The sequence below is a fragment of the Onychostoma macrolepis genome, chromosome 20 (genome assembly GCF_012432095.1).
Source record: "Onychostoma macrolepis isolate SWU-2019 chromosome 20, ASM1243209v1, whole genome shotgun sequence".
NCBI lineage: Eukaryota > Metazoa > Chordata > Actinopteri > Cypriniformes > Cyprinidae > Onychostoma > Onychostoma macrolepis.
In genome coordinates, this window is record NC_081174.1 from 4,837,436 (window position 1) to 4,861,267 (window position 23,832).

The window sequence follows — 23,832 nt, forward strand, 5'->3', positions numbered from 1 at the left end:
TTTTTTTTATACATCAGTGTAATGAAATGTGACTGACTGTTCTACATTACAGTGCCTTTTGTAACATTTTTGTTTTTTATACTGTTTATGTAATGAATGTTTTTTTACTTCTAAAGAAAAACAACTAAAAGGCACAAGTCTGTAACTGCAAAATGAATGTATGAGGCTCCCACCTGAATGTGAAACCAATTAAAACATGGTCACTGTACAGCTACAAAATTCTTGTAATCTTTTGTTTCAAGATGCGCCATTGGATGCACATGACATATTCTGCTGTCATATACAGTGCAGATACAGCATTTACAGAATGAAACATAAAAGGACATTGTTTCCTTAATTTTAATGCAGGTATTAGTTAAAAACTTTACTGGTAAAATAAGTATAAGGGTAACCTTGAACTACTGACATGCTTACTTTGTTTCCTTTTTTATGAAAATTGTCAAGTTAAATACAAAACTAAATTAAAACCTATTGAAACCTATTGAACTGTTAATAAGAAGAGCATGATGGATTCAAATGACTCGGATCATTAATTTTTTTTTTCTTCATTTTGCTGTCAGTTGGATTATTAAAGGATTATTAGGCTGGATATAAACTAATGTCAGCCAGGCACTCCCAGGTGAAAAATAAGTGCACTTCCATAATGTACTTAAAGTGCTCTATTTTCACACACTAATTTTGTACTTAATATACTAAAACTTATCCTTTAGTACTTCTAAACTTGAGATCATCTAAGTGTACTCAACTGTTCTATTTTGAGACACCGTGAATATGAACTAAAATGCACTTTTAACATACTAATCTTTGTATTTAAAAAATGTATTTAGTTACCACTTGTGTATGAAAGATGGGTTCAAGTGTACTACTAGTACGTGCATACTAAAGTGCATACTCAAAGACTCAGGCAAATTAACTGTCCATATTCTGCTGCAACAGTTGTACTCAAACCTTACTTTAAAAAATGTCCATTATTGTTCATATAAAGTAGTTGAATTGACTATACTGTACTGTGAGTATTTTAGCCTGTTGTATAGAAGCTGATGCTGGTGGTGGGTGAATACGTTATTACAGTGGGCTCCTGCTGTGATAACGTATTTCCATCACCCAAGCCGAAATCAACAGGGACTGATTTCAGTGCCAGTTTTCGGCTGCAATGCTCGCAGCTTCATTGGGATTCTCATTGGATCCAATCACACTACAGAATAAAAAACCGCAGCCTCCCGGACAAAATATATCACTGTCAGTCCTAGAGCCGTGCCACGACAAGTCCTTGAATCACTAGATTTTTCTCCATCTTCTCCACATCCTTTTCACTCTGTCATGTTTCATGAGAACAAAAGGCATTATGCCCAGATGCAAATTTAGTTTATATTTTTATGACAGTCAACTGTCTGCATTAACATACAGTAGAATCTGGAATTTAAAATATTGGGGGAAAAGAAGGGTTCTGATGTAAAATGAAGAAGAATAATGTAGGATTCTGCACTACTAACTCAATAAAATAAGCAAATTTGTGACATTGAATGTGAAATCCTTTGATCAAAAGTTCAAGGTACTCTTGGGAAAATGTTTAAACAATTAAAGCAAAAGGGAGGCATTACACACTACTGAAAGTTTGTAAAAAAAAATATATTTACTGATATGGATCGAGTTGGAATGGATTTTGTCTTGTAAATTACAAAAATGCACAATAAAATCTTTGACTTTTATTTGTTGAAATCAAATCTGCCTTTTCTGTTTCTGATGATGTCATTCCTGTTTTACTCATTTTCGTTCTGGATTTGAATCAGTGCAGTAGGTTGCAGTGTGACAAGCAGCTGTAAAGGGGTACTGACACTAAAGTGAAGTGACGTGTGGCCAAATATGGTGACCCATACTCGGAATTTGTGCTCTCCATTTAACCCATCCAAGTGCGTGCGCACACACACAGTAGTGCGCACACACCCGGAGCAGTGGGCAGCCATATTGCTGTGGCGCCCGGGCAGTAGTTGAGGGTTTGGTGCCTTGCTCAAGGGTCAGTCGTGGTATTGAGGGTGGAAGACACTGCTATACATTTTCAAATGACTTTGTTTCTTAGCTCTGTATTACAGTGTTGGGTTTAATAGGTAAATAATTTAATTTAGCTCAAAGGGAATCATTTATGATTTTATAGAGAATTTGAACAGAATCACTGTTTGCGGCTGATCACCGAGTCGGCCGGCGATTCACTGAACGAGCCGTATAACATTAATTCTGCACTGGAAACACTATTAATAAGCACAGTAACAAGATCGGCAGATTAAGACATTAACTTGTAAGCACAAAACACAAGATACTTCTCTTTTCAATATAAATAAGACTTTATTTATATAAACCTAAGACATAAACTAATCTAACACATGAACACACACATTCACACGTTGCAGAAAGTGAGGACAGGATGAGTTTAAGAGAATGAAAATGTGATATCCCAAGTTTACAGCAATATGGGCTATTGCATAGACCTGAACAACCATCAATCACTTATTTAACCCTCACATTGAGTTTCTCAATGAGGCAAAAATTTATATTAAATGCACCAGCTCAGTTAGAATCTGGAGGTTACTTGCGTTGCGTTGCCTCTGTGTTAAGGGATTCCCTTTTGTAGTCGTCTTCGTTGCAGGAAAAGGGGTTTCCCAAGTTGCAGATTGGCTGGAAGTTCAGTAGTCGTTGAAGTGATGTCTTGGGCGTTGGCTGGAGGTGCGGAGTTGGTCTGGTTGAAGTTTTGAGGCGGTTACAGGCCCGAGTTGAACTCGGAGACAAGGCGTGGTGGCAAAACTTAAACTGAGAACACGAAACTCGCAACGGAAAAGAAACTAAAATAAAAGAAAGAAAAGATATAATGAGACAAGGTGTTTTTTCTTTTCATCGTGGTGTTAAGTAGCAACTGGCCTGTAGGCCAGAGCACGCTCAAAGAGCGCTAAAAAGCAGCGTCAAAACGCGGTGGCAAAAGAAAAAGAGAAGAGAGAGAAGGGAAGATTTTATGGTGTCCTGAGTTTTTAAACTCGGCTTCTGGACACATCCCATCTGGTGTCTTGACCAATTAGATAGGCTATTATCTTAGCTAGGGTTGTTCCTTCCATCATAAATCAACATGTTATCAGTCAAATGGTTTAACACTCTTGCAAAGTATAATTTTGGATGTGATTTCTATAACCAGAATATGATACATTTGACAAAGAATCAATTGGAAGAAACGTTTCAAGCTAGAATTGTCAAACTCATACATACCAAACACGAATAAACCTTAAAGTCATTCAATAATTAAAAAAAATACATACATAATATGTGCTTAAAACATGATAGTCTAATGTGTGGGTTACATACATAATACGGGGATATGCATAGAAATGTCCTTTTAGGATGATTTTATGTGCATATGAAAAAGAAAGTCTCTGTGTAGTTCTATGGAGACCAAAAGACATGTTCTTTGGACAAAGGAATTTCAGTCTGGTTCTTTGTCTTCTATGTGTGGGGGAAAAGTCAATCTAAAGAAGCTCGTGATTTCTATCACAGATCTACATGTGCTGGTCACGTGGTGCATCTCTTTGACCATCAGTCTTGATTACTTGCCCCAAATTTGACGATCTCCTTCCTGCGTTGGACTTATCAGTAAGTGTTCTTTTGTCTTAATGTTGCAAGCTGTCCTGTGAAAGAGGCTTGTTGGTTAGGCTGTCTTCAGACGTTTGGAGCTAGGAATCTGATTTATGACGTCCTGTTGCGGCCCCTCTGGAATTTCAGCTCCTCATGTTTCGATGTTCTGATCGAATCTTAAATTGTCTGATTCGTTCTGATCCTACAGCGGATTGTGGATGTACTTTTCACAAGGCTCCGTACAGTATTAAAAAAAAATCATATCAGACAAAAGCATAAAATTTAATTAGTTCACTCAAAACTTAAAAATCTGTCATTTGCTCACCTTCGTATTGTTCTAAACCTGGCATTCTTGTTTAGTGTAAGAAATTGCACGAAAAAGAGCAGAATGTCAAGGTGCTCTTTTCCTTAGAATGTACAATAACCACAGCCTGTGGTTTTATCCACTTTTATTGTATGGAAAAAATAGGATAATCTGCTAAATATCCCATTTTGTGTACTTCACAAGGAAGAAAGCCATGCAAGTTTGGAACAGCATCAGAGTGAGCAAACGATTATAACATTTTCATTTTTAATTTTTGAGCAAGATATCCCTTCAGCTTAATCTGTATACAAGAATAATAATAATAATAGTAAAAATACAGTGGTTGTCGAGAAGGGGTGGTAAATATCCCTTTCATAGGGGTGTCGACCTTTTCAAAGCCACTAGGTCATCTATATTTCAGCTGCCATATTCGATTAGCTTGTTCCAAGAAAACGCTTGTTTGAACATGCTGGAAAAGGAACAGAGGCCATTTTGGTGTTTAACAACTGCCAGTTTAAAAGTGAGAAAAGATAGAAAGAGTACAATTTTGAGACAAAAACCTTGAACAATGAAGCTTTGGTCTGTCATTTTTGATTCTAAATTATATTCATTGTCTGGGTATAAAGTCTGTGACACCATGGCATTTTTTGTGTGCAGTTCTCAATGCTTTTGAATTATTTGCCAAAATGCTGAGGGATAAAAGGAATATCAGAGGCACCAGGGGACTGTAAGGGTATACAAAAAGATATATAAAAAATTAAGAGAGAAAATATTTTTTGACCCAAACTTACAATTAATAACTGTTTTATTAATTAATTTAATATTCTTTGCTATTAAAAATTTTGAAAATCCCTGGTCTATAGGGCTCATAGCATGGATCTTTTGACAACACACAATAACTTTTCAGATACACAAAGAAAGAAAAAAGGAAAAGGAAATGAAAAATTGACAAAAATGCCTTTCATACTGTATGCTTTCATGGCACTTGAAATATACAATATAGTGCACCAGCCAAATTAACTTTTATGTTTTGATAGTGCTTTGTCTTTTTTAAGCTCAACAGCAATGATAGGGAAAATATCTATGTATATGAAGATTCTTACATGTTTTATTCCACAAAAATTTATTTGAAATGCACGTTTGAAACGACATGAGGGGGTGATTAAATAATATCAGAATTTTCATTCTGGGGTGAACTATTTTTCTAGTTAATCTCATCAATCTGAGATGTCATTGCTTAAGCGCTCATAATTGCAGCTTTCCCCAATTTTGGCCAGCGCTTGTGAAGCGGACATTTATTAGTGGCGATGAGAGCTCATCAAATGCTCGATTTGGGCTCCAGCTGCAGTATGATGAGGAAAGATGATTGCATGCTCTCATTTCATTCATCAACATTAGCCACAACACTGATCAGATATAACTCAGTTCACATGATGCACTGGCCATGTATCATTTAATAATGCAGAGGGACTGTCAAATAAATCAGGAGATAATGAAAGGAGGAAGAATATAATTGCTTGATGTTTCGTTTCCACTTGGGAAGTGTTAGATTCTAAATGACAGTGTGATCATTAATCTGTTTTTCAAAGTCAGTTACATTTAGAATAGACTTTGAATTCTGATATAGACACTGATTGTATTATTGATTATTGGTCTAACCTATGGTGTGCCATGAGCAATACAGTCAAAGTTACTTAACCAGTTAATGCAGATAGATTTGTAACGCATTACCTCTTTTCCACTGTTCTCTCAATGACCAGAATCAGATTTACTAGTACTATAGTACTACCTTTAGTAGATGCTCTGCAGGAAAGAGCTAAAATATTCAGCAGTACCCATCCACTTTTTTAGCCGCCTTAACTCAGTATTTCTGGTTCATTTTCTCCCATAGGCAGAAATTCGTAAAAAATTTCCATAGAAATTCCAACCATAAAAAGTATTTACAAATCAAGACATGAATAATTATTTGCAATATCATAATCCAATGGAATGTCAGAAACTTGGGATAAGAAACAGAAAATTTCACACTAGCCTTGAAAACAATTGGGAACGTTTTATTGCTGGACATAGTTGTTAAGAGTGAAAACAATATCCGATGAACTGAAAAAAAAAGAACACAAAATCAAAATTACAGCACACAACTCTTTGAGTGCTGTGATGATAACAAAAAAGAATGAACATACATGAGAAAAAAAGAGGATTTGCAACTACTGCCAGCACGAATGCAACAAACCTAGAAGACTGCACGACAACAGCGCAACATGGCGGAAATCATAAATACACAGAATGAGACACAGACTAAAAATAATTAATAAGAGTTTCAGAAATGTGGTGGCAGTATGAATCCAATCCATCGTCCACCTTTATTTTATGAGCTCTTGTTACCTTATTTAAATAGAAAACAAGAACCAGTTGTAAAATAACCAGTAACATGGAGCTTTGATTGTGTGGAGGGTGATTTCTAGCAGTTAACGTCTTATGGTTTTCGAACATCTGACTCAACACCATCAAGACAGATTAACATACAATACTCTTCCATAGCACTTTATGCAGGTACAGTTTGGGTTCAAACGTCTGGGACCACAGAGGTAAAATTCTTCTTTCACATTCATCAATTTTTAAATTTGTTGTCATAAAATAACAAGCAATTTGAATAAAATTTTAGAATTAGTTTGTGTACATAAATGGAAGCAGGGACAATTAGCCTATCTGATTAGCAACATAGAAACTAGTGCAGAACCTTAAATATTTCTTCTTCATTGTTCATAATATAACTTTATTTATTTATTTTTTCTTCCAAAATAATGAAACCTTTCGTTCATTTCCCTGCTTATATTATATTATATATTAGAATATCCGATTTTCAACGCGGGCTCAGACATTTGGACTTCACTGGATGAGCTACAATGAACAAAGATGTTTGTTCAATTTGTACAGAAAGAGTATGAAAATGTCAAAAAAATCAACTGTTATGTAAAATAATGAGCTACAAAGTACCGCATCTATGATGTAATAAAATATGTAAACATATTTATTGTTTGACACAGATGACTGTGACAACATGAAATATACACTTTTGTCTTCCTCAAATAAATTCATATTTCAGCCCTCCTTCAGTCATCATGCTTTGTTCAGCTGATCCATATGCAAGTAGCATATGACTTAAGAAGTCAAAACTGACATTCCTGAATTTAATGTTGAATGTCTCGTTTTCAATTTGTAAAAGATGGTTGCTTTTCAGTTGAATCTGCCTATACATGACAGAGGTCAATCAGAATACAAATGTTAAAGCAAATTGGTCCTTGACAGATACCGGAAGAGAAAAGGATGAGAAATAAAAGCAGAAACGAAGGAAAAGTGAGAGTGTTAATACAATAAAAAAAAAAAAAAAAAAAAACAATACAAAAAGACAAACATACCATTTGTTTAATGGAACACTTCTCCAGCGTGGGTTAGAAAAGTACTGTTTTATGGCAAATTTTCCCACTTTGCATCTCCAAAACAACATCCTCTAGTTCTCCTCTTTGCAAAGATATCAGTACTACATCACACACATCACATGCATGTCCAAAATCATGACCATTACCCATGATCATCATTGATTTGTACAGGGTTACAATGGACAAGGGTTGCTTTGTTTTTGTTTTTTTTCTTTCCTTCGTCTTTTTTTACACCAAGGATTTTGTACCTCAGAAAGTCACTTGAGGGATAACAATGTAACAATGAGATATTTTACACTGGCATTGTCCCACAACCAGACAGAAAGTAAGGTATCAAGGTCCCCAGAGTCCTATTTGCCTTCTCCCTATGCTTACCGTATGCTTAAGTGTGCTTCAAATCACATAACTTGGAAATGGGTTCATTTTGACTCAATATGTTTGAGTTCTTAAAGGATTTTCTGTGTAAAATCACTGTTTTCTGTTCAAGATTTTTCAGATGTTGATCTGTCTCTATGTTTTGTCATTCAGATTTAGTTTTATACATAGTATTCCTTGTCCTTATCTTTGGGTCTCTTGTTGCTGGCACCCTTAGTGCTGGGCTGTTTGTCTTTGACTACTGTGCCATTATTCTGTGCGGAATTGCTGATGTAGTTCCGTGTTTCATCTACCTGATAGGAGCCCTCGTCCCTGTTCCTGTATTTGTACATGGCATAGAGGAGGATGAGGATGCACAGGGCGGCAGCAGAGACGATACCCACCACCATACCCGTAGTGCTGCTAGACTCACGTATTACCTCCGAGGCACCAGGAGGTACTCTCCTGATACCTGGCACGGTGGGCAGAGCGCTGGGGATGGTGCGCAACATGGGCTGGGTGATGTACGGCCCCCTCGGTTTGGTGCCGTCCATGTCGAAAGATGTGGGGAGTGGTAGTAGCACTATGTCCGGTTGGGGTTTGATCTCACGGTTGTTCATTTTCCCAGCTGGGATTTTAGGAGCAGTCTCAGACGTGACGGGTGATGCCGCTGAGCTCCTGAAGTCAGGCAGAGGCGGGATGGCCGTAGTCCTGCCTGCCTCAGAGGCCTTGCTAGGTTTAAAGTCCTTTACTTCCCACTTGGGCGCGAGAGCTTTGTAGCCACCTTCATAGGTCGACGTGGTCAAGATCTTATCTGTTACCAGGGAGAAGGTGGTGTAAAAATCTTCATCGTCAGTAGGGGGGAGGCTAGAGTCGAAGGCCTCCCCAGAGCCAAACCCCGATATCACCAAGCCATCACCATCATCATCATCACCATCATCATCATCACAATCATCGCTGCCTTGGTCCGACAAGCAAGGTACCCCCGCCTCAGTGGCAATTGACAGGGACTCTTTGGTGGTCTCAATAATGGTGAGAACGGGGTGAAGGGTCGGGGGAAGGGGAATGAAAGGGGCTCGAGTGGAAACAGGGGGGATGTCTATGGGATCCTCAACTAGAACAGGGATAACTAACTCCCCTCCTGGCAAGCAGAAGAAAAAGAAAGGAAATTAGTGTCCATTCAACTTTGGCTGCTTGCAAACAGGCAACTGTACATGACCAATTAAAGCAAAGCAAGAACATCTGGAAAGAAATATGACAAAAAACACTCGTCTAAACCAATGGCCAAAACAAACCAAGAACTGAAAGAGAGAACAGAAATGTAAAAAATGCGAGGTAAATTTATCAAAAGGCTTGAAGGGACATGCAGGGTCTTGAGCTTTCTTTTTGGCATACTCTGTTTAACTGACCTCTACATAGATCACTTACAATTATTGCACCCCTGCAACTTAGAGTGACTGATACAAGCAAACCATGAACATCTTTGTATTGCTAAGTGTATATTTGTGTATTTAGGTTAAAATTCAAAACTGAGCCGATCCGTTTTGAGCAACTGCTCACGTTGTGAATTCATTTAGGAAATTTATGTCTTAGCATCCTGTTGGATCAACGAACATAAGACCAATGAAGAGCGTAATATATGGAACACTCCCAAAAACTACAATTATTGTATTGAGATTTCTAATTTTCTGAGCGGCTTATCAAAACTAGAGAAAATCACTTTATTTCTTTTCTCTTTCAAGTCTGTCACACTTGAGATGAAAGCCAATTGCCTTTTGACAGTTCTTATGAAATTGCCACAATGGCACAAGTCACATGACAGTTCAACAACACCTGAATGCTTAGTCTCATATGTGAACACTATGTCATACCATATACGATTCGTATCACTCAATTTGACAGAGACGGTTTAATTTTTGAGAACATAACAAACACTGGCTTCACTGAAACAGACTGAATTTTAGTTAAAATGTAAAACCATTTTAGGAAAATTTGCGTTCAGCTTGATTTACTGAATAAGTTCTTATGATCGATTTACACAAACATGTTTTTCTTGAAGGAGACCTATTATAAATTGGACTCGTTCTTGAAGATTTTTTTTCTTTCTTTTGTTTTGTTACAAGTCATACATTCAGATGGTGGTTGAATCTGCTCAAACCTACGCCAAGGTGGCTTTGCTGATTACAAACAGAGGGCACTATAAGGCAACACAGGTCTCAAACAACGGACCAAAAGAAATAAAAGGAGAGGAAAGAAAAATAAAAGCAATGCAAAAAATGGTTAATGGTTAGAGCAAAGCACTAGAAACATTCGCAAACCAAATGCACAGAGAGTCAAAAAGAGAGTAGTAAAGTACATAAAAAGAAAATTAGTCTAAAAAAATAAGCCCATAAAACAATTCATCAAAAGGTGGAAGCATACCATCAGTTCTGTGACTTACATCAACAAATTGCCCGCATGATTTTGGCAGGAAGAAAAAATTTACAAATAATTAAGAAAGTTGTGTAAGAATGCTTGGGGATAAGTATGGTTAATCTGTAATGATTTAATTAGGCAATCAATTTATCCTCTGATTTTCTCATATTTTTTCTTAGACAAGATGATACAGGGAGGCAACGACACATACATTCACACCATGACATGAAAAATAACTTCACCATTCTGCTCATTTGTTCTTTCTTTTGATAAATAAATCCTTTTCTCTACAAAAGAAAACTGTACATTTTCTTTTTTTTTAAGATGATTTTGCTTTGAAGTATCTACAGATACATATTTTATTTGTTCTTTTTTAAAATGAATTCTTTAAACGACTGAATGACTGTACATACTGTACCATTGCTAAGAGGAGAAGGGGAGGAGCAAAAGAGAGAAATAGGGAGGGAGAAAGAGAGAGCGAGAGAGAGGGAGAGGGAGGCCTATGAACAGACTAGGTAGGAAATGACATAGATGGAAGTGAACGTGTACGTCAGTTGCCATGTCCATGTAAGGGCGGTACGAAGCGGTCGGGCGGCAATAGAGCTTTGGGCTGTAAGGAAGGGATGGGGATATACAAACAATGAGCATATACATGCCCATCTACCAGATCATATAGCACTCTCAAGACTGACACTCTTACAGACCCTAAGCTGCAACTTCTGTCCCATGCAGTTTCCATTTTTTAATTTAGATTTCAACAATTTAGAAGTCAGATTTCAAACTGGGAAAAATGCTGATCAATATTTAACTGACCTTGAACATTTGGAGTAGATAGTAGTGAGGAATTAGCATCTTGTTATTGTTATTTTTTTTTTCTTGATAAAAATTATGCGTATGTATAAATATATATATGGCTGTATATACAGGTATACAGTTTTCAAATCCTTTTAAATATTGACCAAGCTAAACAAGAAAAAAGTTAGAAACTAAACAAGAATCAGTATATAAATAATAATAATAATAATAAAAATATATATACCAATGTATTGTTATTTGAACTTTGAAGGAGAATTCCATCCAAAAACCATTGCCAGAGATATGCTGAGAGACAAACATCTGGACCACTTCATGCTTAATTTTAGGTTTGTATAAAAATCACACACAGAACTGACTTTAAAATCCAAGTGTGTGTTTGTTTGTTTGTTTGTTTGTTTACTTATTTAATCTAATCAAGCACAAAATGTTCCAAATGCCTCTAGTCAGCATACTGATTCGTGAAAACTATGGAAATACAGCATTTTGGATTGAATTCTCATTTGAATAATTTTATACAAAAACATTTAGATATACATATACAGTGGATAGATAGATATATACATATATAAATATACACAAACCAGAGGATATATATGTATACATGTATAAACACAAAAGCAATAAAAACACATCGAAAAAACTGAAAATTCTCTCACACTATCAAGATTAAAATAATCAGAAAGCACATAGTGAAGTCAAACGGAAGAGGGACATTGTAGCGTCACCACCTTCGCAACTAATAATACAATTATTAGTTTTCTTTTGTAAATCTCGTTAGTAGCTTGACAACACAAAGCAGGGATGTATTTCAGGAAAAGAGGGAAAATCACTTTTTTTTTTTTTTAGATTTTCACTGCAAGGTGATATCATGCTTTTTAACAAGTTGCATTTAGGGAAAGTAGAATCACAGCACTGCAAGCTGGGATCAGAAGGGCTGAGAACAGGGTTACAGGATATTGAGAAACTCATGAGCAAAAGGCTGTGGGATATTGTATACACCTGTACCAACTTGAATCATACAGGTGAATCAACAACATCTCAATACAAAGATAAAAACCTATTGATATTATGACCATTTGAACATAAAGTTAATCCTGAATGCATCAAGCCAACTTAGAACAGAAATATTTGGCAGAGATCATTGTATAACCAACAGCCGTTCGCTCAACATTAATGACAATAAAGACTGGGAATTCCATAAAATGGCATTCTTATAAGACAGAAACCATTTAACAGATATATTGAATAACCATAATACATTTACATAAATATATTTAATATATTTATAATATCTTGTGTGGCTGACCAGTATGGGTTTTTTAATAGTTGATGCTGCTACTGATTATCTAGTGAGCTTCGTATAGCAACCGGCAAAAAGGCTGCCTTATCCAGCCTCGTATCCCTGGACCATCCTGAGGTAAATGAATTTATTGACTAAGTGATTTTATAGGCTGCTTCAGATGATTTCATCAAGATGAAAGCATCTACTAAAACCACAGGCACAAAGACAGCACCACAGTGGACCCCCACGTGTCTTGGTAAATACTTTAATCTTACATTAGCACTTCAACAAGCAATGATAATTTTCACAGTGTTGTAATTCAGCGCAAACATTGTGTGCTTGTCTTAGGGGACTATATTTGTTTTGCAGAGCAGAGATAGGAGGAAATGTTCTTTGGGCTAAGTTCCATTACAGAGCAAACACGTCTACACTGCATTAAGCCTCCAACCTCTATCTAGATTGCAGCTTTCTCTGCATTTGCTTACAGGAGTTAATTCTTGTAAACTAAACAAATCTGAAGGGCCACCCTTTTTCTCAGCTGTTAACACTCTCAAAAAAACAATGTCTTCTGCGCAGAACTTTCAGAGCGGAGAGAATGCGAAACGAAAGAAATTAACCATAACAGCTGACATTCACAGTAGTGCTCTCTCTCTCCTGTGTTCCCAACCAAATCCGAGCGTCCTCGGTATGGATATCCATGTTTAAACTCCGTGACCATCTTGCTTTCGCTGAGTCTTGCCAAACAGTGATGAATGCCGCAGGTGTGTGGGGCTAAACCTGCCTGATCCCCTAAAAGAAGAGTCTGTGTGAGCTGGCCCCTGTGGTTCAGAAAGCTCGCCGCAGTCAAATCCTTTTGTGTCAGCCGTGCATTGTGCTCAACCTGTGACTGTTGTGGTTTTCCTCCTTCACCTCAGCCTCTGCTAACTCATCACCAGTGTAAGAACTAAAACGTGTGGGAATTGAGAAGTCCGCATAAGTGCTGAGGTTAATAGCAGCAGGGAATCTCCGCACAGAGCTTGAGATACAAGAACTGGCTTACATGACATATCCTCAAAGCATCAGACTGGGCAATCTCTGAGCTCTGCAATCCTCTGTTACAGTTGATCTTGTATGAATTGAAGTAGTATGAGCTCTTTATCGTATGTAAATTAATTGTTGTTAAGTTAATAACATTCAACTACTTTGGAGTAAATAGATGAAAAAAATTATTTTTTTGGTGTCACACATAACTGCCCCAGCAATAATGGTTAATTGTACCTGAAGCAATTACTTTTAGTAATTTTTTAAGGTGGGACTTAGCATAGGGTCAATTAGTTTGGCCTTCCCAGTTGTGATGTTTAGTTGCTGTGGTTTTGTTTTCTCTAGTTTGTCTTTCTAAATGTCTCTCTAAGGGATCATTCGGCTTGGAGTGTCATAGATTGCTGAAACTTCATCATATCATATCTCGATGTGACCCAAGGTGTTAAATTAATATCCTCAGTCAGAGGCATGCGACCACTGTCTGTTGCTCAATTTGTTGTATGGCCATTAAGCTAAATGTGTCAACTAAACAATCTTAAACTGATCTGAGAGCTGCTTCAAAGTGACAGCCAGCCCAATGGGGCCTGACTACACCAAAATTCAGCCAGTGTCAGTGGTTCATTGACCCATTCCTCAGGGTCTCATGTTCTCTGTTCACCTCTCCACACTCTTCCTGATTGATGTCTTGCTTTGAAGACTGTTTTTCCATCTTAATCAACCGAGCCGATGACAGCACGATGAAACCTTAGGGATCTTACAGACACAACATCAGTTTTACTTTAAAAGACTCTTCCTTCTTGAACTACAATGGTGCCAGCTTTTCCCCCCTGTTTGATTCAAACATCAAGTACTTGGAATTGTGTCAGTTGTCTTTGTGTATGAGTTTGACTGAGTTTGTTTTTGTCTTCAGGGAAAGTTCACTCTTATGATCTATTCAGAAAATAAACTTCATTTAATTTATTGGTTATCCTAAAGCTGAAGTATAAATATGCAATCCATGTTAAAGGTGATTTCTTTCTATACACTTTGGCTGTGTTTCTATCAACATACATGTAGGCTCTTTGGAAAAACATACCTCTAACTCCAAAAACGCACCTATAAACACAATTCATTACAGTTTCCAGTTGAAACAAACACTATCTGCAGTAAAAAACAAAAACAAAACAAAAAACACCCCTTTTATTTCCAAAAATTATGATTACAGGGACAGATTATCGATTAATAAAGCACAATACTATATTATGTAATATATTACTATATTACTACTTTTACCATACTGCTTGATTTGTAAAATAAAACATTTTGATATATGGATCACATAATTAAATTTATATGTACGGATTTCCGTTGCAGTACACTTGTTCAGTTGCTATTCTGGTACAGCATTGCAAGTGCAAGAATCAACAAAATATTGTTTTGCAGAAATGTCGCCACAGGCTCATTTTTCCAATGATGCTGGGTTAGTTTCTATACACTGTATTTGTTTAAACTTCATGACAAGCCGTTTGATTTGTAAAACCGATAATTTATTTGTTTATTTCATATCATGGCAAACTGGCCTGTATCACCACACTAGAATCACTGTAATATTTTAGGGTTTCCCCATCTTCAAAATTCCGATGTAATCCCTGTTTTTGGTATAAATGTTTTATTAGCCTTTTTGTGGAATTCCCATAAGTTCAAATGTGTTTCACAGAACAGTGCAAAAATACAAGAAACAACAACATCGGCAAGACATCAGACAGATAGAGCAATCGACATTTAAAGACAAAGACATCAGCACATAGACAGATGATAACAGCACACATGGTCAGCCTGTTAGCAAACTCATGGATGGAGAAGCACAAAAGATGGAGCCAGTAACACCCATGCAAGAGTCATGATGGAGATCTCCTATTGGGGATCAGTTATTTTGCAATCAACGCATGCGTCAAATGCGACTGATCAGTAGCAACAAATAGAAAAACAGATATACTTTGTGGCAATAAAAGTCTTTTTATGCCATCTGCATTCAAACAGACATGTCTATGCAGAAAGGCACAGAAATAAAGATGAGATCAGGGATGGAGGGGTGGGGGGAGTGGTCATTCTTTCACACACAACTTTCTTGAGACAGAATGGGGTTGCCTGCACAAGGCAAAAATAATAAATAAAACATATGATGGCAAGAAAAGATTTTGTTGCCTTTTATTTCCTGTTGTATAGAATGTGGGGATGTTTAATTTTAGCCTAATGACACAAAACATAAAAATGAGGAAGATAATTATTGTATTTTTTTTCTTTTTCTTTTTTCCAACCACCAAAATTCCATGCGGCACAAGATGAGGCGAAACAAGAGGATCAACTTTAATCCTGGAAAATGGAAGGATGAGGACATCAAAGAAAAAGCCCCCCAAGAGGGTAAAAAAATAGAAAATTCTTGGAAATACAGCAAATAAACCCAAATCACATGAATGGAATGTCAAAGAGTGGATACAGTAGGAAGATGTTTTTTTCACATGAAAAGGTTCAAACAAAACAGAACAGAACAGAAAGTATCATGCAAACTGTCCAAGAAATCTGAACTGAAGGTCAGACTGATGATGTGAATTTCTGTGTCAACATGAAATCATATGAGTGTGGTGGTTTGCGGCTAAGTGTACTCGTTTCGAATGTCAGATGAGAAGAAATGAAAGGTAACACTGGAACTGTCCCTTAGAATACTTCCTGTTGCCATTGAATTTGAGAGGACTTGGGGATGGTATTAGATTTAACACAGTTAGGGAGAATTTATCCAAAGCACAACTGTCTGCCATCAGGTTTCAAAACTAGTACAGAGTAAATCTTTGGATAATGAGCAGAGTGACCTTGTAAGTTTGAGGAAAATATGCGGTAAAATTAACAAACAAATAAATAGGGGCCATCTGTAAAGTCAAAGGTAATGACGGACCATATGGATACTAGCTTGCAAGGTAAACGGGTATGACACGCTTTAAAAATGATGAAAACAAAACATTGTTTTTGCTGGAAGTCATTTTTACAACTGAAAATATAAACAATCAAAGCATGATTTTAATTGGTGTATTTAGGAGTGGAAGGTTAAAAAAACTGGTCAACGCAGGACATATGTTTTGCATAATACAGGGTGTGGTTTAAGGTAAATTCAAGGGCCTTAATTAGTGTTCTGATGACATTTAGAAGCAATTAAAAGCCCTTTGGTTAAGAAGTACCAGTACAGGGCAGCAGGCAGACCATCGAACTTTCATAAACCAAACAAGCCTTGCATCCATAATGGCCTTGTAAGCACTAAAATCAACAGCAGGGTTTCATATACTGCGATGGCTGACGGCGAATTACAATTACAGCGAATCCCAAGTTCTCTGAAAATTATGTTTTATCTTAACCATACCAATTAATACGTCATAGTTATACTGCACAAAAATCTTTGTTTAACCTTGAGGAAACAGGCTATGTGTGGAGAAAGGTGAGCACAGAAATTCGAAGATATCTGTTCTCTATTAGATGTTTTAACGTAAGGCAAGCCTTCAATGTGAGGAAACAAAGGAACAAACAGGAAGGAGGAGTTGTTTCTGTTGCAGTTAGTCCGCTACACATCAGAAATCTCTATGCTCAAAGCATTATTATTATTTGATTTGTAAACAACTCAAAATGTATCATCTGTCAAAGACGCACACACACACACACGCACTGCAAGAAATCCATTGTGTACAGGATTGATACATTTTGAAGCATCAGAGTGAACTACATGGAGTTTGATACTAATTTTGTACTTTTGTCATAAAGTTTGGCTCTCTGTTGATCGCTGAGAGGACAAAATTAGTATAAACACAAAACCATGTTAGTGACGTTCGGCCCCATAATCAAGTGTAACTCTGAAACAGCCCAATGCTTCCTGGCTCATTTTATTCCATACCAATATCATTTGCACGTGAACTGATTCAGAGAAATCAGCCCACAGACTTAAATAGAACAGAATTTGGACACATAAATCACGTCTTAAAATGTATCAATGTCACTGCACAATAGGCAACAAAATATCAAAGCAAGTGACATTTATTTAAAGAATAATAGATATACTGTTCAAAATTAAGGAAACTGTATTATTTTTCTTTCACCTGCTGCAATAATGTAATTTCTTTTAAATATCATAACTTGGAAGCAAATATCTATATATTTTAATATATGCAATATAGCCCTAATTTAAATGTAATTAACAGACGCTTTCTGTAAGTCAGGTGTTAGTGGAACATGTCCACAGTTAATGCATTGTATTCAAGTGACTTTTAGCTAAATGTTATTACAAAAAAAAGTTAATCCTCAGAAGTCCTAAGAAAACATTTAGTAACATTTGTTTGCAGATGCCATTTGGTTTGATATTTTATATTCTAACCCAGTAACATATAAACATTTATTGTGACTTAAGTGTCCAAATACTATTGTACATCAGTGATATACCACTTTATATCACTATAGACATATGTTTTACTGCTATAGTTTTTGAGCTTGAAAAATGGCTTTTAGTGACACTTTTGAAGTTACACTGGGTTGTCATGGGGGTGATGCTTTGAGAGGGAGAACTCAAATAGAAGAGATTGAAAGACCAAGTTTAAGCAAGCACAACCGTAACACATCCATCCCACCTGTGTGTCCCCCGTCACACTCCTCCAGATCCTCATCGTCGCTGGAACATTCTGCAGAGGACACAATGTCATCTGTTGTCTGCTGGTTCAGCCAGAGGCGTGTGGAGACAAAACAAAAAGAACAAAGGTTTAAGTGAAGCCAAATCTACCAATACAAAGAGGATCATGGGTAAAAACAATGAAAACACATCATTGCAGCAAGCATTATATTTTACTTCTCTCCCTTATTTCTCAAGGGCAGCAGACCGGGGACTGAAATGTCAGGGTTGTTTTTCTATTTGGGTTTATTTATGGTGGCTGACTCTTCATACATCTCCTACCATCTCCAGCTTCTCATGGGCCGTCACAGATCATCACCGTCTCTGGACGCTCGCCTTCTGCTCGCTCATCAGCACCTTCCTCTATCCCACAATTCTGATTTATGAACACACTTGTTCATGCCTTCTCATTCTCTCCCAGCCTGGACACTCTGGCAGTGTTGTATTTCACCCCACATGCACGCACAGCCTGTTAATCAGAGTGGATCGGTGCCTCGATAAAATAAGCCCTGTCACAAAGCAAGGGTTATGAAATCATAGCACTGATTGAGTTTGCAGTGCTCGGTGAGAGGACGGGCTCTAACTATTATTGAGTTTGACAGGCTAATGAAACAGAATTCAGCTGGAGCCTGGAAAAGCGCCTACGTACTAGGATAGAGAGGATGCTGTCGGGAAAAGTACATTTGTACTAATCTGCTCATATTTTGAGTGAGAGACACTTGCCACCAAAATACTGAATATGTCTTGGGATGCTGGTATGCTAGTGTTCCTATCTTAATGTGATCTATCCAAGTCCGAGTACATTACTACCAATCAATCTATCATATTTTAGGGTAAGAACTACTGTATAGGTAAATATTTCTGAACTTTGTGTTCTAATCACAGCACTGGCACCATGGCAATAAACTCGGGGGACCCACCTCTAAGAATGTTTTAGATGTCACACCAACTAAAACGCCTGATTCAGTTTATCAGCATATAAGATTTCTATTCTCGTTGAGACTGGCTTGACAGGAGTTCAGAATGTAGGGTTCTAAATGCGCTGTGTATTTCAAATAATTGTTTTTAAAAAGCATGCCTCAAGATGGAACGGGATGCTGCTGAAAATTATGTTGCAATTAGAAAATCAATAAAGAGGTCCCTATTTTACTCGATTTTATAGAGTTGTTACTGAATTCTGAATTCAGTACAAAAGTAACTTCATGCATAATCATAGCCAATCACTGTTGACATTATCAATCATTAGTGTCACTTCAGAGTTCTCATGTACATCCACTAGTAAACAGTAATATGTATCAGCCTATATGTAGCTAGTGTTGCGAATAGATTTGTTATATTTTTACGTTTTTGCATTTAGAACATCTTAAGAAAAATATGAATTTTCTTAAGAAATGTTTTGGGGAATACAAAATATTCTTAACTTTATACTTAAATTAGAAAATGAGAAGGAAATAGAAGTGAAAAATCATTTTTCATGAATCCAATGCCATGATCTGGATTGGGTATTGGATTTGAGAGTTTAGACTAGAAAAACTTTTGGGGGTGGGGGTTAGAATTTAGGGTTGGAGGTTGGGAGAGATTATGTGCAAAGCTGAGGGTTAGTATTGGGGTTGGAGTTTAAAATGTAAAAATTCAGCATTTCTCAGATATTGCTTACCTCACCTTTAATTAGGGCTAGATTTCATGTAAAGTGCATTATTTGCATCAAAAATTACAGATTTCTATGAAGGTAGCAAAACTTTAGAGCATGTTGTTTCGAATGTGAGAACTTGTCTATGGAGTAAAATCAATGCCACATATATTTACAAAAGAATTGAAGCATTGCAAAAGAAAATAAAGTTTTGCAAATGAAAATGAAAGTATTGAGAAAAAATAAATGTGCTTTTTATTAAAAAATCATTGCTTTTGCTCTGTTTCATTTATATTTTGCAATACTTTCATTTTTGTTTGCAAAACTTTATTTTCTTTTGCAATGCTTCAATTCTCTTGCAACTATATGTGGCACTGATTTGACTCCATACTTATCATATTAATATTCATACTTGTAAATTAAAATTTAAACTCACAGCTCTGATGTGAAAAGCTGAATCTCTCAATTTGCGAACAGGGACAATAACCAAAACACCTGTGTTTTGAATTCAAAGTGGACATAAACAAAATGACAGACACAAATGTGTACAACATACTGTATGTACTTTTGCCATTTACTTCAGTCTCACTGTACAACCACAAGTTATCACTTACAGCCTATGGAATGCCAATCCTGCCATAATTAGAAATAAATAAATGTACAAAGAAATGTAAAAAAGCAAAAATAAATAAATAAATGTATAAATAAATATGCAAAGAAAAGTAAAAAAGCAAAAATAAATAATTATTTATAATTTTATTTCCTTATTTATGTATTTTTTAAAAAAAAATTCCACATTTATTTTTTTTAATTTAATTTTATTTATACGTTCATTTATTTCCACTTTTATTTATTTCCACATTTATGTATTTATTTACGTATTTATTTCTTTATTTCCACATTTATTTATTTCTACATTTATTTATTTTCATATTTATTTATTTCTACATTTATTTGTCCGTAGGGTAATGAGGAGGGCGTGTTTTACCTCAGCAATAGCAATTGAGCCAGAGTAGTCGAGGGATAAGCTTTGAGGCCACAGTGACACCTTGCCCAAACAAAGTACAAGAAGTGTAGCCTACATGACGTGCCTGTTAATAGTGTGGGATGAATGACTTAGATGCAGAGGTGGGTAGAGTACCCGAAAACTGTACTCAAGTAAAAGTAAAAGTACTTGAAGAAATATTTACTCAAGTAAAAGTAAAAGTAATAGTCTGAATAGTTACTTGAGTAAGAGTAAAAAAGTATCGGATAAAAAACTACTCAAGTAGTTAGTTACTAGTTACTTTGGATATACTGAATATAGTCTATTTTTATTTAGATATATAGATATTTAGATACATTTTTTATATACACACACACACACACACTGCCGTTCAAAATACTTTTAATGTTTTTTTTTTTTAATGTAATTTATTTCAGTGATGCAAATCAGAATTTTTATCAGCCTGATTTATTATCAATGCTGTTTTTTTTTTTAGCTTTCTATTCATAAAAGAATCCTGAACAAAATGTCACAGGTTCCAAAAAATATTAAGCAGCAAAACTGTTCCCTGTTGAAAAAAACAGTATATGCTGGTATGGTATGTTTTGAAGCATGGGATGCTGGTTTGAGCACCAGCTCAAGACCAGCACATGACCAGCACAAACCAACATCCCAGCTTCAAAACATACCTAACCAGCATATGCTGTTTTTTTTTTTATTTATTTATTTATTTATTTTCAACAACACTGGTTATAAATCAATATATTTGAATGATTTCTGAAGGATCATATGACTCTGAAAACTGGAGTAACAGCTGATACAAATTCTGATTTGCATCACTGAGTTAAATTAAATTATATTTTAAAGTTTAATTATGTATTATAAATGTATATAACCTCTGACACGGAGAAGAGTGAAAACTCCTCACATGACCGCTACAGAACATCTGAACATAACGAAACAAATGCACTTCTTCCGTCTGTTCTGCAAAATGTAAACAAATGTAGCCTTTATTTCTGCAAGCGTAAATATTGTGAAAATATCAATATTAATTGTGTCTTGGCAAGGCATTCCTCCTGGAACTAACGCGGGTTTGGCGGCTGTTTATTTCATACTCTGTGACAATGAATAAATTATACATTGTATAGAAGGTACATGTACAACAAATTGGTAATGTCATGGTATCGTGTACTGTAATCGAATCTATACCTGTGGAACCGACAGCACACGCGGTGTTCATCTAATAAAGATCTTCATAGCTAGCAATAGCCTTTCCACGTCTTCAACGCTCTTGATGTTCGAGCCGCGTCAGACTCAGCGCGTGCGGGGTGCGGCAGGGAACTGAACGAATCATTCAAACTGATTCGCGAACCGATTCACTGGTCTGCCAACTGGTTTGATCAAGCCTTCGAACAGAATTGACTCAAAAGAATGAATCATTCGCGAACGGGCATCGCTCATTGCCCAGAAAAAAAAAAAAAAAAAAAAGTAGACGGCGCGCTTGGAATAAATTGAAGGATTTTTAATGCATTAAGATAAAGTAACGAGAGGAGCGTCGCCCACAGTAACGAAGTAAAAGTACCGTTTTTTCACTAAAAATGTACTTGAGTAAGAGTAAAAGTACCCATTTTTAAATATACTCTAAAAGTATTAGTTACCCAAAAAATTTACTCAAGTAAATGTAACGAAGTAAATGTAACTCGTTACTACCCACCTCTGCTTAGATGAGCGATATGTCCAAAATTTTATCATAGGTTATTATTTCAGTTTCACGTGGGAGGTTCTTTCGGCTGGGAAGCGTGCAATCTGTGATCGCGTGCATTTGCTGAAGTTCGCGAAAGCAATTTGTTTCTGTGATGATTATATGTAGGCCTAATGTGTTATTTAAAAAAATAAAAAAATATTTTCATGACAAAATGATCAAAAAGATGGCAGGTAGGGGACATGTTCAGGGAGCACAACTTCTTATGATGAGATAACGACATTTATTTCTCGTGGCCATGCATTTAATGCACAAACCTGCATGTCCATAGCAACTTTGGATATTCAGAAATGGATATTACGAATACATTAATAAAATTTTTTGAATTTAATAAAGCGATATTAACAATAATTAAGTGAGTTAATATTATATTAACCTACCTGTATATTGTGCGCGTGACATGTTGCAGATATAGGCTATGCAGTCCACAGATAACATTTATGAACCTTGTTATAATCAATACATTTAAAAATAAGACATGTGACATGCCTAGAAAAACATTACTATCTTTCCCATCCATCCAGCTTTTTAAATCCATTAAGTGATCATTTCTTTCTTTCTTTCATTCTTTAATTAAATTTCTTTAATTACGGGAATGTTACAGGTTCTTTGTACAGGAATTTAACATAGGCTAGGCCTAGGCTATACATTTATTTATTTAATTTTTTGATAGGCTAGTAATTAGGTTATATGCTAATAATAATAATAATAATAATAATATAGGTAGCCTAATATATAACCTAATTTCTGCACTTTCTTAAATTCAAAACAAAATGTTAAAAGAATATTTAATCTAAAATATTATTCTCATCCCAAAGTCTTTTAAATCCATTCACGTAGGCTATTATTTTGGATTAGCCTACATTTTGTAGGCTAGCCTAGGCTATTTATTTTATTTCCCGCTTGGTCTCAGTTCTTTCTCCTCTGCGCTTTATATACCTGCTCTGTAACCGAAGCTCGTTAACCGATCATTAGCCTACAATATTATGATAAATTAGAATTAAATTAGGCCTAAGAATGGATAAGAGTCTGTATTATTATTTTTTACTGTTAGGCCTACATGCTTAAATATGATACACAAAAGAATAAGATTCACACATCACATGTCACATTCACACATCACATTCACACAAAGCACCTGCGCTTTTTTGAAAAATAAAACCCAGGATAAATTCATAGACTACATACAAAAGGAATAAATACACAAAATATATTTCACTTAGGGGCCTAATTAACCAAAAGAAAGAAAAAGTTGTTCCACGGTTAAATAGTTCAAATAATTGTGCTGGCGTCTCATGCACACATAACATGGTTATAACTGCTCGTCCAGAGTCACAGCAGCACGTCACAGCTGCTCGCCCAGAGTCACAGCAGCACGACACAGCTGCTCGCCCAGAGTCACAGCAGCACGTCTCAGCTGTTCACGTCACGGCTGCTCGTCCAGAGTCACAGCAGCACGTCACAGCTGCTCGTCCAGAGTCACAGCAGCACGTCACAGCTGCTCGTCCAGAGTCACAGCAGCACGTCACAGCTG

The 23,832-nt window shown here is 36.2% G+C and overlaps 2 protein-coding genes across 28 annotated transcripts in view; one reads left to right on the forward strand and one right to left on the reverse strand.

Moving 5' to 3' along the window:
* LOC131527003 (centrosomal protein of 128 kDa) overlaps nt 1-17,261 on the forward strand; it is a 73,729-nt gene extending 56,468 nt beyond the window's left edge. For 7 of the 12 annotated variants that reach the window (XR_009267582.1, XR_009267581.1, XR_009267586.1 and 4 more), the window contains one exon: nt 1-235. This exon is cut by the window's left edge and continues 366 nt beyond it. Coding sequence is in view for 1 of the 12 variants with exons in the window: in XM_058755801.1 (XP_058611784.1) it covers nt 15,565-15,593 (29 nt within the window). In the remaining 11 variants the exon portion in view is untranslated. Of the gene's footprint in view, nt 237-15,564 lie in introns of those variants that run through there. The other 5 variants (XR_009267587.1, XR_009267591.1, XR_009267593.1 and 2 more) reach the window with 3 other exon arrangements.
* Nucleotides 1-23,832, reverse strand: part of nrxn3b (neurexin 3b) — a 357,597-nt gene that overhangs the window by 8,360 nt on the left and 325,405 nt on the right. For 8 of the 16 annotated variants that reach the window (XM_058755795.1, XM_058755791.1, XM_058755787.1 and 5 more), the window contains 2 exons: nt 17,884-17,965; nt 5,799-8,851 (listed from right to left, as the gene is read on the reverse strand). In XM_058755795.1, coding sequence (XP_058611778.1) covers nt 7,893-8,851; nt 17,884-17,965 — 1,041 coding nt within the window. In that variant the 3' untranslated portion in view covers nt 5,799-7,892. Of the gene's footprint in view, nt 1-5,798; nt 8,852-10,131; nt 10,736-17,883; nt 17,966-23,832 lie in introns of those variants that run through there. The other 8 variants (XM_058755789.1, XM_058755793.1, XM_058755786.1 and 5 more) reach the window with 5 other exon arrangements.